This window comes from Moschus berezovskii, chromosome 8 (genome assembly GCF_049115385.1).
Source record: "Moschus berezovskii isolate FMDL1 chromosome 8, NW_MosBer_1.0, whole genome shotgun sequence".
NCBI classification, from domain to species: Eukaryota; Metazoa; Chordata; class Mammalia; order Artiodactyla; family Moschidae; genus Moschus; species Moschus berezovskii.
In genome coordinates, this window is record NC_142467.1 from 532,128 (window position 1) to 557,310 (window position 25,183).

The 25,183-nt window shown below is 45.9% G+C and overlaps 1 protein-coding gene across 1 annotated transcript; it reads right to left on the minus strand.

Annotated features, from left to right (window-relative positions):
- Window positions 1-12,736: 12,736 nt before the first annotated feature.
- On the minus strand, window positions 12,737-16,084 carry TSLP (thymic stromal lymphopoietin; the record flags this gene model as incomplete). Its single annotated transcript, XM_055430381.2, has 2 exons — window positions 12,737-13,556; window positions 15,926-16,084. Coding segments are annotated over 2 exons (276 nt in total), but the record flags the coding sequence as incomplete, so codon positions are not given.
- Window positions 16,085-25,183: the final 9,099 nt, after the last annotated feature.

Sequence of the window (25,183 nt, forward strand, 5' to 3'; positions counted from 1 at the left end):
GCCAAAGCCCAGGATGCCTGGCTTTAGGACCTGATGAAGCTCAGGCTCTGATGTCTCATTGCAAAATTTCAGTGAGAGACACAGCGACAGGTAAGAGGTGGATTTGTTAGGATTCAGAGAGAAGCACACTCTGCAGGGTGTGGGCCATTGCAGAGGGACTTAGGCCATGGAATGTGGTCTGGCTGCCTTTTGCCAGCTGGGTGAATTCATATGCTAAAGACTGGGAGGATCAACCCACTACTCCTCTTTTAACAGTGCCTCGGAGCTGTACTGCCACCTCTGGTGTGTCAATTAGCTTACAGTTCAGTTCCTTCATTGACTATGCCAAAGCCTTTGACTGTGTGGATCACAATAAACTGTGGAACATTCTGAAAGAGATGGGAATACCAGACCACCTGACCTGCCTCTTGAGAAACCTGTATGCAGGTCAGGAAGCAACAGTTAGAACTGGACATGGAACAACAGACTGGTTCCTAATAGGAAAAGGAGTACGTCAAGGTGGTATATTGTCACCCTGCTTATTTAACTTATATGTAGAGTACAACATGAGAAACGCCGGGCTGGAAGAAGCACAAGCTGGAATCAAGATTGCTGGGAGAAATATCAATAACCTCAGATATGCAGATGATACCACCCTTATGGCAGAAAGTGAAGAGGAACTCAAAGGCCTCTTGATGAAAGTGAAAGAGGAGAGTGAAAAGTTTGGCTTGAAACTCAACATTCAGAAAACGAAGATCATGGCATCTGGTCCCATCACTTCATGGCAAATAGATGGGAAAACAGTGGAAACAGTGTCAGACTTTATTTTTTTGGGCTCCAAAATCACTGCAGATGCTGATTGCAGCCATGAAATTAAAAGACGCTTACTCCTTGAAAGGAAAGTTATGACCAACCTAAATAACATATTAAAAAGCAGAGACATTACTTTGCCAACAAAGGTCCATCTAGTCAAGGCTATGGTTTTTCCCGTGGTCATGTGTGGATGTGAGAGTTGAACTGTGAAGAAAGCTGATCGCCAAAAAATTGATGCTTTTGAACTGTGGTGTTGGAGAAGACTCTTGAGAGTCCCTTGGACTGCAAGGAGATCCAACCAGTCCATCCTAAAGGAGATCAATCCTGGGTGTTCATTGGAAGGACTGATGCTAAAGCTGAAACTCCAATACTTTGGCCACCTCATGCGACGAGTTGACTCACTGGAAAAGACCCTGATGCTGGGAGGGATTGGGGGTAGGAGGAGACGGGGATGACAGAGAATGAGGTGGCTGGATGGCATCACCGACTCGATGGACATGAGTTTGAGTGAACTCTGGGAGTTGGTGATGGACAGGGAGGCCTGGCGTACTGTGGTTCATGGGGCTGCAAAGAGTCGGACGCGACTGAGCGACTGAACTGAACTGAACTGAGCTGACAGTTGGACAGTGGCTGATCGTTTATTAGGCCCTGAGTGAAACAATACCATGGTGCTTCTTTTTAGTCTTTGTACCTGTCCCAGACCTACAGTAGTCATTGGAGCAGGCTAGCTGGCCATGCTTTAGGCCAATCTTGGTAGCTGATGATAATGGAAACATCAGCTCCAGTATCTATTAAACCTTGAAAATTTTGCACTTACATTGACTTGACAATTGGGTCTGGATTCCAAAATCTTTTCAGTGAGAAAAATACGAGCCTGGTCTGTGCTTCCAACTCCCCCGGAGCCCCGCTTTTTGTTTGAATATCCTATACCCACATAAGACAGAATTAAAAGCTGAGCACTTCTATCCCCTTTAGAAATCTTCCAGGGAAGAATGGTGGAGACTATGGCCTTCAATTCTCTTTTATAATCACTGTCTATAACTCTGGTATGAATTTGAACTTCCAGGGAAGTTAGTCCCAATCTTCCTAACAATAACCCAACAGTCCCCTGTGGAAGTGGTCCAAATATTCCTGTTGAAATAATAGCTGGTGTCTCTCCAGGGGTAACAATAATATCCTGACTACTGCTTACATCAAGGGCTGTGTTTCCTTGGGTTTCTGGGGATGATTCCATGACACGGCATGTAATCCTGACCATTGTTGCTGGTGGGAGTAGTTGGGGAGACATTTTTGGAGTCTGAACCGGATAAGGCTCACTTGTTTGCTGGGGATGGGAGCTTGCCCTGGAGGTCATCTCCTGAAAGCGGGAAGTCATCCTTATGAAATTTAGAATGGCACTAATTTGCCCAATGATTTCCTTTTTTACATTTTATGCAGAGGCCGGGGACATTCCCCTTTTGTGAATTACCTTTTTGAAAGTTCCCTTCTTTGAACTTACATTCAACTCTAATATGTCCAGGTTTCCCAAAATTAACACAAGTGCTGGGGAATTTAGGAAGTGGTAATCTTGCCATAGCCTGAGACAATAAATCAGCTTTAAAGGATTCGGTTCCCACTCCCTGGCATAGTTTAAAATAATCCTTCAAACTGGCTTTTCCTTTCAAAGGGCTCATTACCTTCTTGCAGTTCATGTTAGCACTATCATAAGCCAACAATTGTAATATGACATCTGCCGCCTTGACACTTGTGACTTGCCTGCGGACTGCAGTCTTGTAATTGGGCAGTAAGTTCAGTACAGGGCTCCTTAGGCCCCTGGACCATTTTTGAAAGGAAACAGAAGTCTGGCTTTTTGACTCTATTTTCTCTCAGGCCCTCAAGCAGACCTTTGCAGTTGCTCTATGGCTGATCATTCATACGTTTTAGATCTTGCCCTCTGCCCCATGGACCTATGCCTACATGCTGTTCTAATGAAACAGGGATATTATGAGTCTGATTATGTAGCCTGGGTCTCAGCATGGTCCTGTCACCAAGTTCTAAACTGAAGAGATTCCCCTGGGGCTAAGACTGTTTTTGCTAATGTTGATCCATCTACTTGAATGAGGTGATTGCCCGCTGCCACACCCTGAACTATTCCCACTGTGAACAGGGAATTTACACCATAATTTTGTGCTGCTTGTTTTAATTCGTTTAGGATTTTAAAAGGAAAAGTTTCATGAGTAGCCTCATAGACTCCATTAGGGTTGTTAGCATGGACACCGGGAAATATCCTCTCATGGATAGTAATGGGAAAGGCAGTAGGAAAAGTCTCTAAATCTCCCTCCCGTGGTGCTTGTAAAATTCCTTTCTGTGTGGATGAAAGATGAGGAGTGGGCACAGACTCTCAGTGGAAGATGCTCCCTGTAAAAGCAGGTGGTGGAGGTGGGGGGTGGAAGTTCCCTCATCTCCCTTGGGAGCCGCAGGAGCGGTTTCACAGGGAGCTTGCCCTTGCCCTCAGAGTCCACATACTCTGGAGGTTTTTCAGAACAGTCACCATCACTTTCATCAAAAGAATCAGAAGTGTCCTGAAGAAGGAAATTGCAACCCACTCCAGTATCCTTGCCTGGAAAATCTCATGTACACAGGAGCCTGGTGGGCTGCAGTCCATGGGGTCGCAAAGAGTTGGGCACAACTGAGCAACTAACACACTTAGCCATACTGATCAAGGAGGAAAAAAAAGAGTAGACATAATTTATCAATATCAAGAATTAAAGGACTCACTTGGTGGCACAGTGGATAAGAATCCTCCTGCCAGTGCAGGGGACATGGGTTCAACCCCCGGTCAGGAAGATTCCACAGGCCAAGCAGAAACTAAATCCAGGTGCCACAACTATTGAGCCCACGGTCTAGACACCATGAGCTGAACTACTGAAGCCCATGAGCCTAGAGCTTATGTTGCACAACAAGGAAAGCTCCCGTGATGGAAAACCTGAGCGCTGCAAGGAAGAGTAGCCCTCTCTCAGAACAGCTAGAGAAAGGCTGTGCACATCAACGAAGACCCAGAACATACATAAAATAAAATAAAAACACTGGTTTCTCTTTAAAAAATGAAAGAAAGAAAGAAATTCCATGTCCAAGTATTGGAAAACCAAAGTGATTAAGACGGCCGTTCTCTCCAAATTGGTCTATAGACTCAATGTCATTACTATCAAAATCCTGGGTATTGTTTCCCGAAAGATGTTACTAAAATATGTATATAAAAGCAAAGGACCTACAGTCAACAAGTAATTTTGAAAAAGAACAGTATTAGATGACTTGCATGCTCCAATTTAAAAACTTATATGAATATTTACAAGAACGTTAAAAGACATAAAACAGAAAAAATATGTACAAGATCTGTATGCTTAAAACTGCAAGCATTAATGAAAGAAATCAATGATAACCTGAAAAAAATAGAAATACACACTTGGTTCATGGGCTGAGAGATTCACTGTTAAGTTGCCAGTTCTTACCAGGTATAAGTTCAGTGCAATTTCAATCAAACTCCCAGTAGGATTTTTTGGTATAAATGAACACCTGATTCTACAATTTATATAGAAAAGCATAAGAATAGCAAAAACAACTCATAAAAAGGTGAACAACATTGGAGACCTCATATTATCTGATTTCAAGACTTACTATAAAGCTACAATAATTCAAGAGGGTACGGTATTATTTATAAAATAAACACGCAGTTCAATAGAACCAAATAGCGAACCCAGAGACAGACCTATGCAAATATGGTTAAATTGTTTTTCATAAAGGTGCAAGAGCAATTCAGTGGTACTGAAATAATTATTGCACATTTATATGCAAAATAAGGAACCTTGATCCCAATGCTGCATTATCTGCAATAATTCACTCACAATGGATCATGGAATTAAACAGAAGATCATAGACTTAAAAAAAAAAGAGTCAGAAGTGTGCCAAGGTTCCAGTACTGACTTAATTAATGGCCGTGAACTCTGAATAGAAATAGGGAGCGGATTCCTTTTGCATGTTCTTTCTCTAACTCGGCTCCAACCTTCTCCCAGACTTTTAAATCTAAGGTCTCTATTGACAGGAACCAGCAGCAATATTTATCCACTGCCTGCAGCAGTTCTAATAATCTCCCTTCACTAATAGAAGCTCCCCCACTTTCAAGAGATGTCTTAATAAACAGATATGTTGGTGACAGTGCTCTGCACTCTCTACATTTTCCGTTTTAAGCCTGATTAAAGGCCTGAAGGACGTACCAGCGGGGATTTTCAGAGGCCTCTCAACCGTCCCAGGCTCTGCCTCGCTGTTATTTCACTTTTGCTCTTGTGGTCCTTCACTCCAGCCCCACGTTGGGCAGCAGTTGTTGCCCTAATGGTCCAGGAGCGACGAGAATGAAGGCAGAGCGTGAAACCTGGTGCAAAGGGCCAGGGGGCCTGCAGCCTCTGCTGGACTGAGGTGCAGAGTCCCCTCTGAGTCCAGCGTCTATTCCTGACTGAAGACTACAAGACTTTGTCAGATCTTATCTTTCTCAAGACACGTGCTGTGTTAATCACCTACTCCCAAGTATCATGGACTTCACCGACATGGTCCCGATCTGCTTGTGCTGCCCAGGTCGTCCCTTCTGGGCTGGTCTCGGGAACAATCAGCGGCTGCGTGCTGACCCGGTGCTCCAAGGTCCTCGCTTCCCTGACCCCAGTCATACTCTCTTCTGGGTCTGGCCTTGGGGTCTGTAACAAGATTATTTTTAAGAAAAACATGAAAGATAATCATTAACTTGATTTCTTAAAATATGCTGTGTTTCCAGGTGCTATTTCTGTGGGATTTCTCAAGGCTATGACAGTACATTATTAGGAATCCCCACTACATACACATATTCAGTTCAGTTCAATTCAGTCACTCAGTCGTGTCTGACTCTTTGCGACCCCATGAATCACAGCACACCAGGCCTCCCTGTTCATCACCAATTCCCAGAGTTCACCCAAACTCATATGCATCGAGTCGGTGATGCCTCCCAGCCATGTTATCCTCTGTCGTCCCCTTCTCCTCCTGCCCCCAATCCCTCCCAGCATCAGAGTCTTTTCCAGTGAGTCAACTCGTCGCATGAGGTGGCCAAAGTATTGGAGTTTCAGCTTCAGCATCAGTCCTTCCAATGAACACCCAGGATTGATCTCCTTTAGGATGGACTGGTTGGATCTCCTTGCAGTCCAAGGGACTCTCAAGAGTCTTCTCCAACACCACAGTTCAAAAGCATCAATGCTTCAGCGCTTAGTTTTCTTCACAGTCCAACTCTCACATCCATACATGACCATGGGAAAAACCATAGCCTTGACTAGATGGACCTTTGCCGGCAAAGTAATGTCTCTGCTTTTTGATATGCTATCTAGGTTGGTCATAAGTTTCCTTCCAAGGAGTAAGCGTCTTTTAATTTCATGGCTGCAATCAGCATCTGCAGTGATTTTGGAGCCCAAAAAAATAAAGTCTGACACTGTTTCCACTGTTTCCCTATATACTTGCCATGAAGTGATGGGACCAGATGCCATGATCTTAGTTTTCTGAATGTTGAACTTTAAGCCAATTTTTTCACTCTCCTCTTTCACTTTTATCAAGTGGTTTTTTAGTTCCTCTTCGCTTTCTGCCATAAGGGTGGTGTCATCTGCATATCTGAGGATATTGGTATTTCTCCCGGCAATCTTACTCAGTTCAGTTCAGTCACTCAGTCGTGTCTGACTCTTTGCGACCCCATGAATCACAGCACACCAGGCCTCCCTGTCCATCACCAACTCCCAGAGTTCACTCAAACTCATGTCCATCGAGTTAGTGATGCCATCCAGCCATCTCATTCTCTGTCATCCCCATCTCCTCCTGCCCCCAATCCCTCCCAGCATCAGAGTCTTTTCCAGTGAGTCATCTCTTTGCATGAGGTGGCCAAAGTATTGGAGTTTCAGCTTTAGCATCAGTCCTTCCAATGAACACCCAGGATTGATCTCCTTTAGGATGGACTGGTTGGATCTCCTTGCAGTCCAAGGGACTCTGAAGAGTCTTCTCCAACACCACAGTTCAAAAACATCAATTCTTCGGCGATTAGCTTTCTTCACAGTCCAACTCTCACATCCATACATGACCACGGGAAAAACCGTAGCCTTGACTAGATGGACCTTTGTTGGCAAAGTAATGTCTCTGCTTTTTAATATGCTATCTAGGTTGGTCATAGGCACTTGCAATTGTTTTACGGCTCACTGATGGTCTTTTCATTTCTAATCATTTTTCTCTCTGTGTTTACCTTTGGATACTCTATATTGGTATGTTTTCAAGTTGACTGATCTTTTCTTCTGGAATATCTAATCCACTATTGATGCTGTCACTGTATTTTTCATTTCATATATTGCAGCTTTCATCGCTAGAAGTTGAACTTGGGTCTTGTTTATATCTTCATCATCTCTATTTAACTTGTTGGACCTATCGAAAACAGTTACCAAAAAAACTGCTTTAATGTCCTTGCCTGCTGATTTTAACTTCTATGTTAGTTTTGTTTAAGTTTCATTTTTTCTTCTCATCATGGGTTGTATATCCCTACTTCCTCATGTCTGATAATCTTAAATTGCATGCCAAACATTGTGAATTTTGCCTTGTTGGATATTTTTTATTCCTATAAATATTCTTGAGGTTTGTCACAGAGTACACATAAATTACTGGGACACTGTTTGATCCTTTCAAGTCTTGCTTTTAAGATTTGTTAGGTGGGATCACTGCAGCAATTAGACTTGGGCTAATGATTTTCCATTCCTGAGATGAGACTCTTCTGCGCGCCCAACCCAATGCCTATTGAATTGAGGTTTTTCTGTATAGCTGGTGGGAACAGGGATCTTCCTGACCCTGAGAAGCGGCCACAGTCCTCTAGCTTCTCAGCAGTCTCTTTCCCTGGTCCTGGACAGCCTCCCTGCAGTGCCGCTGAGGACACGTGTGCTGGTCAGGGCTCTGCTGAGCTCTCTAGGGAGGCCCTCTGTAGCTCTCTGGTCTCCTTCTCTGTGTACCCCTCTGTCCTGTGGTCTCCCTGGACTCTCAGCCTCTTTCTTCAACTCAGGAAGCCTGCTTGCTCTGCCTCAGTGCCCTGCCTGAGCCACCATCAGGAAACTCAAGCCAGTAAGCTGGGTAACTGGTAACAAACTTCATTTGTTTCCCTTTTTCAGCATTACTGTCCTTTGTCACTAGAAGGCCAAAATTTTGAAAACCACTATTCCATATATTTTGCATGTGTTTTTTCCCTTGGAGTGTGTGTGTGTGTTTGGGGTTGGGGGAGGTTGTTCCAGGGAGGAGGCTAAATCTAGACACAGTTACTTCATCTTAGCTGGAACAAAAATTTTAAGGACAAAATTGCTAAGCTGTCAGCAATTGTGTGATTAAAGTTTTCAACCTTATTTCCACTGCTGCAAAGCAGTCTTAAACAGAAAATAAAATTAAAAAAACACTAGAAGCAGGCATTTAAATAGCTAAATTGACAATAGTTTTTCTTATAATTTGCATGTGCTTTTATTTATTATGTAATTTATAATTCTTATAATAATTCTTTAATGTAGGCAACACCATCCTTATTTTAGAAGTGTAGAATCTGGATTCAAGAAAGCTAATTAGCTATTATCCTCATGTATAAGCCATTATCCTTATGTTTGCTGCTGCTGCTAAGTCGCTTCAGTTGTGTCTGACTCTGTGCGACCCCACAGACGGCAGTCCACCAGCTCCCTGGGATTCTCCGGGAAAGAACACTGGATTGGGTTGCCATTTCCTTCTCCAATGCATGAAAGTGAAAAGTGAAAGTGAAGTTGCTCAGTCGTGTCCGACTTTTAGCGACCCCATGGACTGTAGCCCACCAGGCTCCTCCATCCATGAGATTTTCCAGGCAAGAGTACTGGAGTGGGGTGCCATTGCCTTCTCCGATCCTTATGTTTAGGCATAAATAATTTTACATAATAGCGATCAGTGAAACTTAATTAGTTGGTATTCTGTAAACACTGGGTATCAAAAGCGTTTCCTTCTCCAATGTGTGAAAGTGAAAAGTGAAAGTGAAGTCGCTCAGTCGTGTCTGACCCTTAGCGACCCCACGGACTGCAGCCTACCAGGCTCCTCCATCCATGGGATTTTCCAGGCAAGAGTACTGGAGTGGCTTGCCATTGCCTTCTCCGGTCAAAAGCATAGATGTAATCCAAAAGTACAATGCCAGCCAGGAGATGGTTTCAGAGCTAAAGCTATAATAAAAACATGTGAAATAAGTTAATAATGAGTCAGAGAAGGAAATGGCAACCAACTCCAGTATTCTTGCCTGGGAAATCCCATGAACAGGGGAGCCTGGTAGCTATTGTCCACGGGGTTGCAAAGAATTGGACGTGACTTAGTGTTTAATCAACAACAACATATATTGGGTTGGCTCAGAAGTTTGTTCAGGTTTTTCTGTAAGATCTTATGGAAAAACCCAAATGAACTTTTTGGCCAAGCTGTAACTTTTGAATAATGGAAAGGAACACTAACAAATTCAGATCAGCTCAATACAATTATTTTTAAAAATAGTTGGTTTGTAAGATTTAGAAAGGAATACAATTGAGACATTAAAAAACGTAAAAATTTTTTTTGGATAAGTTTATTTGATTTTCAGATTGGAGGAAGATATAGACTTAATATGCTTTGACCTCAGTAGAGCATTTGAGAAATTTCCTGTGACCTTTACTTTAATATGGACATAATGAGAAAAATGGAGATTCAGTTCTGCGAGATTAAAGGAATTTCTTTAAAACAAAGAACATGGACAAATTACTTTTCTGCCTATTGAGATGCCTGTTTTAAAGATCAACAAATCTTGTCCCTGTCTTGATCAATATTTTTTCAATAACTTGAATTAAGCCATAGAAATCCTATGAGGGAGAGTTAAAATAAATAATAGAATCAATATTCAGAGTCTCAAGATCTCAGTATACTTGATGTGACCAAAAATCAACAAATGCTTGAAAGAAATAAGTATAAATACTCTTCCAGGTTAAAATTATACAAATAATGTAGAAATATAAAAACAGAAAACATAGCAATACAATGACAGTGCCAGAACTAAACGTGCTCTCTCTTCCTCAGATTTTCCCTCCAGCACACACAGTGACATACCAGAGGGATATTGAAAGCAAAGACTGAGAGAGAAAGGTGGGCATGTGTGGCTTGGCAACAAAATAAATCTTAGTGACAAAGGGCGCGGTGATCAATAAGTGTCTCATATGAATTTTCAGGTATTACATAAAGAGTATTAACAATTAGAAAGCGAAACTTTAAGGATACAGGATAATAAAGGACTATAACAGGAGTAGACTTTAGCTGTTTCAGCCTCTGACTGAAGAAGAGAAAAGTAAGAATATTGGTAATTAACATAGGTAGCCTCAAAGGGTATATATCCAACTATATGCTTAAATCGGAATTTGACACTTTTTCTCCATTGATTATAGAATATTTAAGGTTCTCTTATGGTTCAGATGGTAAAGAATCCACCTGCAATGCAGGAGACCTGGGTTCGATCCCTGGGTCAGGAAGATCCCTTGGAGAAGGGAATGGCAACCCATTCCAGTATTTTTGTCTGGAGAATCCCATGGACAGAGGAGACTGGAGGGCAACAGTTCATGGGGTCTCAAAGAGTTGGATAGTATGTGAATCGTGAACTTGCAGATGTTCAAGTTGGACTTAGAAAAGGCAGAGGAACTAGAGATCAAATTGCCAACATCCGCTGGATCATCGAAAAAGCAAGAGAGTTCCAGAAAAACATCTACTTCTTTACTGACTATGCCAAAGCCTTTGACTGTGTGGGTCACAATAAACTGTGGAAAATTCTTCAAGAGATGAGAATACCAGACCACCTGACCTGCCTCCTAGAAACCTATATGCAGGTCAAGAAGCAACAGTTAGAACTGGACATGGAACGATAGACTGGTTCCAAATCGGGAAAGGAGCATGTCAAGACTGTATATTGTCACCCTGCTTGTTTAACTTATATGCAGAGTACATCACGAGGAATGCTGGGCTGGATGAAGCAGAAGCTGGAATCAAGATTGCTGGGAGAAATATCAATAACCTCAGATATGCAGATGACACCACCTTTATGGCAGAAAGTGAAGAAGAACTAAAGAGCCTTTTGATGAAAGTGAAAGAGAAGAGTGAAAAAGTTGACTTAAAAGTCAACATTCAGAAAACTAAGATCATGGTTTTCCCATCACTTCATGGCAAATAGATGGGGAAACAGTGGAAACAGTGGCTGACTTTATTTTTGGGCGCTCCAAACTCACTGCAGATTGTGACTGCCGCCATTAAATTAAAAGATGCTTGCTCCTTGGAAGAAAAGCTATGACCAACCTAGACAGCTTATTAAAAAGTAGAGACATTCCTTTGCCTACAAAGGTCCATCTAGTTAAAGCTATGGTTTTCCCAGTAGTCATGTATGGATGTGAGAGTTGGACTATAAAGAAAGCTGAATGCCAAAGATTTGATGGTTTTGAACTGTGGTGTTGGAGAAGACTCTTGAGAGTCCCTTGGACTGCAAGGAGATCCAACCAGCATATCCTAAAGGAAATCAGTCCTGAATATTCATTAGAAGGACTGATGTTGAAGCTGAAACTCCAATACTTTGGCCACCTGATGCGAAGAACTGACTCATTTGAAAAGACTCTGATGCTGGGAAAGACTGAACCCAGGAGGAGAGGGGGATGACAGAAGATGAGATTGTTGGATGGCATCACTGACTCGATGGACATGAATTTGAGTAAGCTTTGGGAGTTGGTGATGGACAGGGAGGCCTGGCGTGCTGCAATCCTTGGGGTTGCCAAGAGCTGGACACGACTGAGCGACTGAACTGAACCGAGCGACTAAGCATGAGCGCGACAGAACATTTATAAAACTGACCATGTATTAGTCCACCAAGGAACTGCAGTACATTCCAAAAAGCAGAAATGTATAATCCTATTTTTTTAATTGGAAAAGTTACTAGCAATATATGGTTAATAGATTTTTATTAATCTAAAAGTTATAGATTTATATGAGAAAATCTTGCTCATTTCTTTTATTTGATAGTAATATAAACGATTATTTTTATATTAAAACTCCAATGGGATACATAGAAGAAGGATACATAGTTCCTCTTATAATGGTCCTGGGCCAGGTCTTTAGAGGAAAGTTTTGGGAAAGAAGTTATGTCCTGATTTCCTTCAGAGCAAAGGAAACTGCCTGTCCAGCTATATCTGAGCTTCTCTGGGTAGAGCTGTGTCTTGTTTACTTTTGCATCCCCAATACCTGGCTGAAGGCCTGGCACATAGTAGGTGCTTTGTAAATGCTAATTGGATGCATAATATACGCTTCTTTTTACCTCTTGGCAGGTAAGGTGGATTTAGGAATGCTAACATTCCCCTCTTCTATCAGTCCTCAGCACCAGCCTACTGGGCAGTGGCCAGGGGATAATTTCTACTCACAGGAAAAACTGATGTATTCCTGTCCTGCTGTGACCTGGACTGCCTGGCTCAGGCGGCCCCTCCCACTGATGTCCGGAGCATTCTGAGTGGCCGGTGAGTCACAGGGTGCCTGCAGCTCCAGCATGCAGCAGGCATTCAAGAATAGGAGAATGGATTTGCCATCCCTTGTTTACCTTTGCCTCCTTTGTTCCTCTCAGGTGTGGGGAAGTTCAACAAGGGAAAGAAGGAAGGACCAGAGACATAATTTAAGAGAAAGGATGATGGGAAAGCATCCTGAAGTCACCTATTCCCAAATATTCTCTCTATAGGCAGAGCCAACAGGCACAGTGCAGAAAGAGAGGGGAAAGAACTGAAGAAAAGTGATGCCCCTCCGAAAAGTATGTATGTGCAAACTGTCTACTACATTAAAAAGATCACTCATAAGAAATGAATTTGAGAATTTTTTATTAAGAAAAAATAGTGTTGATAACAAAGCAATATGTACATTTTAAAAACTGCTTACAAAATAAATTAAAAATATATTCCATAAATTTTAAAATATATATATTTTAGCTCTAACAAAGGCACTTCTTCAGGATAGGCTTGCGTACACCACGCTTGTCTGTTAGATAATTTTCTAAATTTGGCTTAGACTATTTTCACATTTTGCTTGGAAATTATTTCATGTTGCTTCATTATATGCACAACTTGGAGCACTCCTTTTGTTTTCATTTTCCTTTGTAAATTTTGGTATGAAAACACAACTGTCCGTACTCATGGAAGAAATGTCTGCCTTTTAAACAGAGGTTTACATGCTATCAAGGTCAACATTTTTATCTCCCAAGGGAAAAAGTTCTCCTTCTACTATACTGTTAGATTCTTTCTTTGAGTAGGGTTTATATAGTTCCAGCTGAGAATTACTGCCACAAAGCCAGTGGCTCAGGCATTAATGATTAAAAAAAAAAAAGCCTCCCGTGACATTTGAGGGCTAATACTTTCCCCACATTATAGTTACATTAAACAACAGATGCTTACAAAAATAAGCTAAGAAACCCTCTGAAATTACAACAAACAAAAAAACAAAACAATGGTGGTCTCTTAAACGTCTCAGAGTTAATGTTCCGTTTACCTAATAAAAATGATTTGCTTTCTTGCTATGAAATGTGACTTTACTGAAGGTTTACTTTGTTTTTATGAAATGCGACTCAGACGCTGCCACAATTCTTTCAAGTATATGACTTGTTCCAGGCACTCATTTGTTTTGATTTGTCTTTTCCTTATTTTCTTCACTGTCTGGGTATTATTTATCTGTGGAATAGGAGAAGCAATAGTCAAAATTAATCATCACTATCTTTGGCTGATAATTTTGTCTTCTTTATGCAAACCTACCTCTCAGTGTGTCCCCCAAGACACCCAGAGAGCTCCTACCTGCCTTCTCCAGAGGAATGCCGTCCCATCTCTCCACCCACAGACTGCAAGGCCAAGCCCCACCTCCTTCGCAAGGCCTCTGCTGATTGCTCAGATATCTCTTCTGGAAATTCTAGCATTTCAGAGTGTTTATCACTTAAGTGGTTCTCACTTACAGCTGTTGTTATTATTACATCATGGGTATTCCCCTAGCACTGAGCACAAAGTCTTACACATGAGAAACTCAATGTTTATTGAATAGATGAAGAGCTGATGACTCCTTAATCTCCCTGACAAGATCCTGAGTTCTTCAAGAAAGAGTTGTCTACGCTTCTTTCCAGATATAATTCGCAGCCCTGTTATTTGTCCCCGAGTGCTCCCAGTCTGTCCCTCCCAACCTCTGAGATGCACCACAGGCACCTGAAGGCCTGTTCTGAAGAGGAGTCTGTCAAAATAAAAAGATTGCATCATCTTCTGGTGTATTCCTTCACCTGAATTACCCTTGAGTAGAGACTGACTGGGGCTCCTAAACACACAGTATTCAGATCAATATAGTTCACTAGGTTATTAAGCAAAAAGCTTACAATCTACCATCTGCTAAATCACTGATTTTAGGCTGCCTTTGGGCTTGAGAGAGGGCTGAAATGAATCACTGCAAACTTTCCCTTTTTCACATGCTGTCTAAACTTATCTAGAATATCCTCTATGCTCTTACAGTGATGAATATCATTATGGTCATCTGTAGATTTGCCACAGTCTCCTTAACAGGAGATACACAGACAAACAGGTTTTTCATATGGCTGCCTGGAACTGAATATCCAACTAAAGCTCATTCCAGAACCCTATGGCTTCAATCCCTAAAAACTGACAGCCTTAGTCACCCATTCAGTGTACAGACTGAGAAAGTCCATCGGTGAACAGGCCAAAATCATACAAATCTGTTTGATTTTGTCTTTTTAGGGCTTGTCATTAGGAAGATAATTTCCCTGCTTTACTTGCCCGCTGAAATATTGAGAACTTGTTACATACTACGCACTGTTCCAAGTGCTTGTACATATATTGACTCATTTTATCCTCGCAAACATTCTGTGTGGAACTTGATTCTATGATCCTCATTTTGCAGATGAAACTACGCACACAGAGACCAGGTAATTTATCTGAGTTTTCACAGAAGTTACGAGGCTAGGATTCAAAGTCAGCCAAGACTGTTCCCAGACTTCCTGCCCCTAGCTCTGCACTACTGTTTCCATATTTAAAGTTATACATTCATTCAAATGCATGTAACTGCATATGCAAAAGATTCAAAAGAGACTGCAGCTATGCAAGCAATTACTCAAATATGTGGTGGAGATTTAACGGATAATGTAACAGTTAAGGAAAGAAGTATACAATTATTAAACGATAAACCGAAGCTTCGCTGCTCATGCTTCGGAATGGATACGAATCTCGTAAGAAGCCCACAGACACGGATTGTAATTTTGAAGGAGCAGGCTTCAGGGTCCCTGGAGATTAGCTTTTAAGCAACCTCCTCCCCATGCTCCAGAAGCCAGGACCCTCACTGACCACACTCTGAAGGCGGACCTAAGGTCTAGCACGCACTCCTGCCCAAAGCGTCAGAGCCCCAGGAAAGGTCGGGGCCAAGGTGGGACTCGGCGGCCTGCAGGTCTCTGCCGCTCCTTCCCTCCGAGGATAGAGCCCGGGTACAGGCTCTGCGCGGGGCCACCAGGGGTCGGGGCTCGCCGGAACAAGCCGTCCGCTCACTCGCCCGGGGGGACCCTGCGGAGTGACTGGGCGCCCGGCTCAGCCTCCTGGGGGGACCCTGCGGGGTGACTGGGCGCCCGGCTCAGCCTCCTGGGGGGACCCTGCGGGGTGACTGGGCGCCCGACTCAGCCTCCTGGCGGGACCCTGCAGATGAATGGGCGCCCCGCTCAGCCTCCTGGCGGGACCCTGCGGGGTGACTGGGCGCCCGGCTCAGCCTCCTGGGGGGACCCTGCGGGGTGACTGGGCGCCGGCTCAGCCTCCTGGGGGGACCCTGCGGGGTGACTGGGCGCTGGCTCACCCGCCCGGCGGGACCCTGAGGGGTGACTGGGCGCTCGGCTCAGCCTCCTGGGGGGACCCTGCGGGGTGACTGGGCGCCCGGCTCAGCCTCCTGGCGGGACCCTGCGGATGAATGGGCGCCCCGCTCAGCCTCCTGGCGGGACCCTGCTGGGTGACTGGGCGCCCGGCTCACCCGCCTGGCGGGACCCTGCGGGGTGACGGCGCCGGCTCACCTGCGCCCCGCGGTAGCCCGGGCAGGCGGAGGCGAGCGTGGCGCGCGTTGTCGCGGCAAAGGCCTCGCGGGCGGGCGCGGCGCAGCCGGGGCGCCGCTCGAAGGTCAGGCTCTGGATTTTGCTGAGGCAGTCGGGCTGCGCGCAGGCGGCCCGGGCGGGTCACGGGAGGAGCCGGCGGGAGAGAGAGGGAGAGAGGAGGGCGAGGGGAGAGAGAGCTGACGGGGCCGCCGGGGCGGCGCTCCGCCTGAGGCGCGGGCCGGGGTCTGGGGGCCCTCGGCGGGGTCCGCGCGCCCCGAGGGCGGCGCTGACGGTGACGGATCCGGGAGGCCCCGCCGTCGGGCCCCGCCCATCTGGGGCCCGCCTCCCGCGGGCGGGGCGGGGCGCCGCTCCCCGTGAGGGGGGCGCTCGGGGGGTCCGCGCGGCCCGAGGCCCGAGGGCGGCGCTGACCGGGCGGCGCTGACGGAGCGGCGCCCGCCCCGGCGGCCCTGACGGCGCCCCGGCCCGCCTAGGACCCGCCTCCCGCGGGCAGCGGGAGGAGCCGCTGCCAGAGTCTGGCTCAAATAGGACGCGCTGCGGCCCCGACGCGACGGGAGCGCTCCCCGGGCGGGCGCCGCGTCCGCCGGGGGCCCGCCGCCGCCTGTGACCCGCGCCCCGCAGGCTCCGCGCGTCCTCGGGGTGCCGGCGTCCCCGCGGCCCGCGGCGTCAGCCGTGCCTCACCTGGTCTTCACAGTAGACGAAACGGTCAAAGTCGATGGCCCGCGTCTGGAAGAGAGAAAGGGAGCGGACGGCAAGGAGTGCGGATCGGGCCCACAGCACGAAGTCAGCGCCGCGCCCCTCTCTCCGCGCTCCCGGGCGCTGGGGTGCCTGCCGAGCGGCTTCCCCTGAGCCACTGTCCCTGCGCCTGCCTCTGCCTTGGACCACGTAGTGAACCACTGAGTTCGCAGACACTGCCTGCTGGCGTTGGAACCTGGGTATCAAATGATCCTGCCCTAGAGCGACATCCTCCTTTCCCGCCAAAGTGGACACTGTACGCGGGGCCACTTGTGTGACAAGAATGCTGTTTTCCCAATGCCCACATCTGTCCTTGTAGCCGTTCATCCGCTGCACACATACATGCTCTGTCCAGAAATTAGGATGACCAGGAAAATGATCCACTGTATATTTAAAAAATCTAAAGTGCCCTTATCCCACAACGGCATCCTAAAGCATCTAGAATTCTAGAAAGACTTCAAGTGCACATTCTCCCAGGCTATCCTCACTGGATAGGGCTTCGCTCACCAGAATCCCCTCTGTTTTTCTTTTTCAAGACCTTAGTCAGTGTCTTTTTATTTTTTAATTTCACCAGTGAACAGGATCTGGCAGAGAACAGACAAGCTTGATGGATACCATGAGCTACTTATCAATATCTGCTCCTCACTAGCATCTGCATATTTGATTTAATTAGTATGCCAATTTCTGGGTGGTCATTTTAGAAGGTCATATATTTCAATATCACTTCTAGTTTTTTTTTGACAGAATGCTGGGCCATGATTTTTTCCAAATTATTTTTCTTTCCTTAAAAGTTAAATTGTAGTGTGTGTGCCTACTCTTACTATAAAAACGCATTTTTAAAACGTTTCTTCACTTACCCCTTTGGTATAGTTACTCAGTTCTTCATAAATGATGTTCCGGTAGCTCTCTTTAATCTTCTTAAAATCACAGTCAGTAAAATTGTAGGTTAGCACGAGCCCTGCCAGTTGCACGATGAAGATCTTCCTGAAAAGAACTGAACGAATAATGAAGTATTAGGCATTGTAGTTGGAAACCCACTCCCACCCCAGTTTCACAATAAACTGTTTCCACCAACAGTGGCTTGCTTCTAGAGTAGTGGCAAGGCCCGTCCTAGGGGCAGGTGGCGGGCAGCAGTCTGCCCCCCATTCCCAGTGCCCCTGAGGCCCATAATCACCCATTCTGCCTTAAGTTGGAGTCTCCCTGATGCTCCAGAGCTTTCTGGCTCCACATATATAGCACCTAAACGCCTACGGGCTCTTTTCTCCTAGGCCAATGGTTTTCCTTGATGTCATTCTCTTCCTTTATAGAATTGTAAATTGATGACCTGAAAGAAAAAAATAGCACTATCCAAATCTATGGAATTTTAGCATTAGTAAAATCATCAGGAATTTCCCTCACCTTCCTCCTTTTGTCTTTGCCCTTTGATATGTGCCTGAGTGTGCCTTTAGAAAGAGACCATCACATCTTTCCTCTACAGGACTGTTTCCATGACCAAACCTCTTTCTTGGGAAAAACACCCCACACAGTAGCCACTGTAAGAACAGGCACCATTTCCCCTTCATGATGTACACCCTGAGAATCTCCTTTGGCCACTTTCAGCTAGTGCTTTCCCTTCTCTGTGGCTGCTGAGAAAACGCAGGGACTTACTTCAGGGGATACTCTGGAGGGTGGGTGCAGCCTCAGGCTTGGACTGCGCTTCCAGGGAAAGGCATAGAATCTACAGTAGTGACCGGAACCATGAGGGCAGGGAGGACGAGAAATGGAAACGAACGGGAGACGATGTGATGGCCTTCACCTCAGAAAACGTGTAAGTGGTGCTCAGGGTGACGGGGGCACCTCCGGCGTGCTTAGCAAGCTGTCTGGGTGTCGAGCACTTTGGAAGCTCAGGGTCCAGCCGCAGCCCGGCGGAGCCAGGTGCCGCGCAGCGCGCCCGCCGCAGGCGCGCCTCGTGCGCCCGGTGTCCCCGCGCGCAGCCCCGGGCGCACGCCGGCCGCGCGGCCTCGAAGGTCTGGGTCAGCCGGGGCTGCGCGCGGGCGCCGCGGGCCCCGGGGACGGGAGGAAGAGCGAGGTGGCGGGCTTGGATTTGCCCTGGCGGACTCTTGTTAATCCAGAAAAGGGAGTTTAGAAGCAGCGACGTAAGCGGGAGAGCGCCCTAGAGGTTGCGCTGCAGCCTTCTGGGCTCCGACAGCGCCAAAGGGGACTTTCAGGGGACGAAGACCCAGACCGACGCGCTGCTGCGGGCTGAGCCTCCAGTCCGGGCTCTCCTGACACCCGGCTCCGGCTCCAGACCCCGCCTTGCGTTTCGGGGTCTGCAGAGCCCCGGTTCTTAGGGAGTCCCTGGGGGTCGTCCCCGGAGCGCCACGCGTGAGCCCCAGCGAAGCTCGCAGGCCCCGCCGAGCCTGGGACGAGGCCGGGCTGGCGAGGGCGGCGGGAGAGGTGCGGGCCGGGCTGCGGTGGGGACGCGAGCCAAGGGGAGCCTTTCGGTGGAAGGCGCGCCGCGGCTCTACCCCCGCAGCTGTGCCCGGTTCGCGGGTTGAAGCCCGGGTTGTGGTGCTAACAGGGGTACGGGCCAGCGGATGATTCACCGCTGACTGAAAAGATGGGCTTTTCTGGAACCTTCCAAGCCTGGGGTTTAGTGTCATGCCAGGATCCTTTGGAAGAGAAGTCCTCCGCCCCGCTCTCCCTCCACCAGCAAGCAGCTCCCCAGGGTCTCGTGGGATGGTGCCAAAGCCTGATTCATTCGCTGAGCCGTCAGAGGTCTCTCTGGAGACCGGGTAGGCAGACACGAGTTTGAGACACAGGTCTCTTCTCTGAGTTGGGACATGCTGATGGGGCAGAGACGGAGAAAAGCAGCTTCTGCCCAGGTTCCACTTGCGTTCTTCTAGGCTGTGAGCCAACCGACTCCCTTCCTTTGTGTCTTCCTTCAGAACGGCGTCTCCGTCGGGTTTCGTGGACGCAGGGCAGAGAGGGAGCTGCCTCCTCCTGGGCATCCTGGAGGGCCTCTCTGCCGTCCGCACTGCGCGGACACTGGCCCGGAGGCCTCAGTCTCCTTCTCTGTTCCTGGGTGGCCTCGCAGGTCCCTGCGGTCTTGTTGCTCTGATGCTCAGCGCCTCTTGCTTAGCCGGTGCTTGACGTCCTTGTTTGCCTTGGCATTTACAGTCATGCTTCCCCACCTGAATCCAAGCTGGCTTTCCAGCCTTGTCTGTTACTCTCCTAGACTTCTGCCGAATGGTAGCTGAAGTTAATATGCTCTTAATGTGTCCTTGGGGCTTCCCCGGTGGCCAGGGGTAAAGAACCCGCCTGCCAGAGCGGGAGATGTAAGAGACACGGGTTCGATCCGCGGGAGTAGGTAATGGAAACCCACTCTGTTGGGATCCTTTAATGGACCGGAACCTAGTGGTCCGGAGTCCACGATAAAAGAGAGAGAAAAAGAGAGAAAAAAAGAAAGACACAGGGACCCAAGCACTGATGGAGCAAAGGTGTTTATTAGCAGAAATTCAGGCTTATATATCTTTAGTAAGATCATTACTCAGCTATTACACAGGATGAAATTTTATCAATAGCCACAATATGGATAGTCTAATACATACAAGGTCCCCGATGCCGAAAAGAGTCACTGCATGTTTCATCCTGTGACCTCAGTCCTGAGGACTGCCGGCAACTCTACTCGTTTTTGGAATAGGAACTGATAAGGAACAGAGAATCCTTGAGAAATAGAAAACAACATGCAGGAATCCTCCTGTTATATGTTCCCTGACACCACTCCAGTATTCTTGTCTGGAAAATTCCACGGACAGGGGAGCCTACAGTCCATGGGGTCACGAAGAGTCAGCCACGGCTGAGCAACTGGGCGGCTGTCCTGTTCTTCCCAGCCTCACGTCCCGGGGGCAGGCATTCTCCCAGCGCTCAGTGCTCTCTCCCAGGACAGCTCCTTCAAAAGTGCTTTCTTACCTGGATGTGGTCTCCCTTTCCTTTAAGCCGTATTTATTTTGGGCTTCCCTTTTATGACCACCATTTATTTTATATAATGTATATGTATAAATGGTTCAAGTGGATTCCAGGAGTACAGCAACAAAAAGCTAGAAAAAGAAAGCTTTAAGGAGAAGTTTTTTCAGTAGGAAATGATTTGCTTTCTGACAACGATCTTAAAAGATCTATGAAGTTACAGTGGCTCAGTCATGTCTGACTCTTTTTGACCCTATGGACTGTACAGTCCATGGAATTCTCCAGGCCAGAATACTGGAGCTAATCTGTACTTCAACTTACTGAGGATTTGACCATATATCAAGTTTCTTTCTTCTTTTTCTTTCTATGTAGCACATGAGGCTGAGCCCCATAGTGCTAACGATGGTGATGGTAGGCAGAAGAAACACTGGCTTCCCCTAATGAACATATAGAGTCCACCATATCTCTCCTTTGCAATGATGCTTTGGAAGATCAGAAGTCATTTTTGAACTCATCTTAATTCTTCATTTCTTAATAATGTTCTACAGTCCATGGGGTCACAAAGAGTTGGCCATGACTGAGCGACTAAGCTCCACACAGCACATGACCCTCCCTACACCGGACTCCCGCCTTTTTTTATTCCTTGGTGCCTTTCTTTTGTCTTGACTCTTTTTTTTTCTCCTACCTTTTAGTTGTTACCGATGCATTTATAGCAAGCCACTTCAAACGTTTTGGAAAAGAAAACTAATATCGGACAAATCAATTATTATAAAACATTTCCTGTTTCAAAGGAACTCACAATCTATTAAAAATATTAGGTTGAAAACCATTAGTGAAATATTATATATATTTCAAATAGCAACTATTTCAGGTAAGAGCATCTCTGAAAGTTCCTGGTGAGCTCAAGAGTTTCTTGTTTTTCTCTCTTCCATTTGTTCAAATGCTAAAGCTGTGAGCAGTGGCTACACGTATAGTTTGGAAAATCCTAGGTTAGGGCAATAATGGTATCTTCCACGTGGCAGGAAAGTGAGATCATTTTTAGCACTCTGTGATTATTCAGAGAACTTAGGTAATACTCTCACCCATGAGTGGGCCAGAAAATGACCCAGAACCCAGCTCTCTTTTCTCCTACCCTCACTAAAAAGGTGTCATTTATTTATTCCCTTGACATTTTAATGTTCCAAAGAATAGCAAGGAGAGATAAGAAAGCCGTCCTCAGTGATCAATGCAAAGATAGAGGAAAACAACAGAATAGGAAAAACAAGAGATCTCTTCAAGAAAATTAGAGATTCCAAGGGAACATTTCATGCAAAGATGGGCTCGATAAAGGACAGAAATGGTATGGACCTAACAGAAGCAGAAGATATTCAGAAGAGGTGGCAAGAATACACAGAAGAACTGTACAAAAAAGATCTTCATGACCAAGATAGTCACGATAATGCGATCACTGACCTAGAGCCAGACATCTTGGAATGTGAAGTCAAGTGGGCCTTAGAAAGCATCACTACGAGCAAAGCTAGAGGAGGTGATGGAATTCCAGTTGAGCTATTTCAAATCCTGAAAGATGATGCTGTGAAAGTGCTGCACTCAATATGCCAGCAAACTTGGAAAACTCAGCAGTGGCCACAGGACTGGAAAAGGTCAGTCTTCACTCCAATCCCAAAGAAAGGCAATGCCAAAGAATGCTCAAACTACCACACAATTGCACTCATCTCACACGCTATTAAAGTCATGCTCAAAATTCTCCAAGCCAGGCTTCAGCAACATGTGAACCGTGAACTCCCAGATGTTCAAGCAGGTTTTAGAAAAGGCAGAGGCACCAGAGATCAAATTGCCAACATCCGCTGGATCATGGAGAAAGCAAGAGAGTTCCAGAAAAACATCTATTTCTGCTTCATTGACTATGCCAAAGCCTTTGACTGTGTGGATCACAATAAACTGTGGAACATTCTGAAAGAGATGGGAATACCAGACCACCTGACCTGCCTCTTGAGAAACCTGTATGCAGGTCAGGAAGCAACAGTCAGAACTGTACATGGAACAACAGACTGGTTCCAAATAGGAAAAAGAGTACGTCAAGGCTATATATTGTCACCCTGCTTATTTAACTTCTATGCAGAGTACATCATGAGGAACGCTGGGCTGGAAGAAACACAAGCTGGAATCAAGATTGCTGGGAGAAATATCAATAACCTCAGATATGCAGATGACACTACCCTTATGGCAGAAAGTGAAGAGGAACTCAAAAGCCTCTTGATGAAAGTGAAAGAGGAGAGTGAAAAAGTTGTCTTGAAGCTCAACATTCACAAAACAAAGATCATGGCATCTGGTCCCATCACGTCACGGGAAATAGATGGAAAAACAGTGGAAACAGTGGCTGACTTTATTTTTTTGGGCTCCAAAATCACTGCAGATGCTGATTGCAGCCATGAAATTAAAAGACGCTTGCTCCTTGGAAGGAAAGTTATGACCAAACTTGATAGTATATTAAAAAGCAGAGACATTACTTTGCCAACAAAGGTCCGTCTTGTCAAGGCTATGGTTTTTCCCGTGGTCATGTATGGATGTGAGAGTTGGACTGTGAAGAAAGCTGATCGCCGAAGAATTGATGCTTTTGAACTGTGGTGTTGGAGAAGACTCTTGAGAGTCCCTTGTACTGCAAGGAGATCCAACCAGTCCATTCTAAAGGAGATCAATCCTGGGTGTTCATTGGAAGGACTGATGCTAAAGCTGAAACTGCAATACTTTGGCCACCTCATGCGACGAGTTGACTTATTGGAAAAGACTCTGATGCTGGGAAAGGTTGGGGGCGGGAGGAGAAGGGGACGACAGAGAATGAGGTGGCTGGATGGCATCACTGACTCTGTTGACATGAGTTTGAGTGAACTCCAGGAGTTGGTGATGGACAGGGAGGCCTGGTGTGCTGTGATTCATTCATGGGGTCGCAGAGAGTCGGATATGACTGAGTGACTGAACTGAACTGACATTTTAATTCCTTATTTGATTCATTGTTACCTTTCTTTTTCATTGCCTTATTATTTCCCTCTCATCTTTTAAATTTACTTCTTTTCTCCTCTTCTTTTAACTATACAGAATACTTAAGAGTAGCTTGTCCTCATGGGAAATTCAGTTTGTGTTTGGAGAAGTAGATCCAAGTTGTCAGCAAAAAAAGGATCTTTTTTTTTACCCTATTAAATCATAGTTTCATAGGACTTTAAAAAATGGAAGGGATAGCTTATTGATGAAATGGGAGAGATTTTCCTCTAGAGAGTAAGAAAAGTGGATGACATCAAACTTGGTAATGTGTTCAGTTCAGTCGCTCAGTCGTGTCCGACTCTCCGCGACCCCATGCATCAAAGCATGCCAGGCCTCCCTGTCCATCACCAACTCCCGGAGTTCACTCAATCTCATGTCCACAGAGTCGGTGATGCCATCCAGCCATCTCATTCTCGGTCGTCCCCTTCTCCTCCCGCCCCCAACCCTTGCCAGCATCAGAGTCTTTCCAATAAGTCAACTCGTCGCATGAGGTAGCCAAAGTATTGGAGTTTCAGCTTTAGCATCAGTCCTTCCAATGAACACCCAGGATTGATCTCCTTTAGAATGGACTGGTTGGATCTCCTTGCAGTCCAAGGGACTCTCAAGAGTCTTCTCCAACACCACAGTTCAAAAGCATCAATTCTTCAGCGATCAGCTTTCTTCACAGTCCAACTCTCACATCCATACATGACCACAGGAAAAACCATAGACTTGACTAGACGGACCTTTGTTGGCAAAGTAATGTCTCTGCTTTTTAATATACTATCAAGGTTGGTCATAACTTTCCTTACAGGGAGTAAGCGCCTTTTAATTTCATGGCTGCAATCAGCATCTGCAGTGATTTTGGAGCCCCCCAAAATAAAGTCAGCCACTGTTTCCACTGTTTTTCCATCTATTTCCCATGAAGTGATGGGACCAGATGCCACGATCTTTGTTTTCTGAATGTTGAGCTTCAAGACAACCTTTTCACTCTCCTCTTTCACTTTCATCAAGAGGCTTTTTAGTTCCTCTTCACTTTCTGCCATAAGGGTAGTGTCGTCTGCATATCTGAGGTTATTGATATTTCTCCCAGCAATCTTGATTTCAGCTTGTGCTTCTTCCAGCCCAGCGTTCCTCATGATGTACTCTGCATTTAAGTTAAATAAGCAGGGTGACAATATACAGCCTTGATGCACTCCTTTTCCTATTTGGAACCAGTCTGTTGTTCCATGTACAGTTCTGACTGTTGCTTCCTGACCTGCATACAGGTTTCTCAAGAGGCGGTTCTAACGAACTTCCTCCAGGAGATGGGTGTTCTTTTTTGTCTAGAAGTGAGTTATTCTAGAGCCTCAGAATGCTAGTCATCGTCCTTCTTTTGTTGTTTATATCTTCATGCAGAAAGGAAGGGTCGCCCTTTGCAGTGGTGAACGTTTTTTCTCGATATTGTACCTTCATCGACAGGTATGTTCCGGTGTGTGCATGATCTGAAGTGGTAGGTGTGTGCTTCGTGATGACTGCAGCACGTGC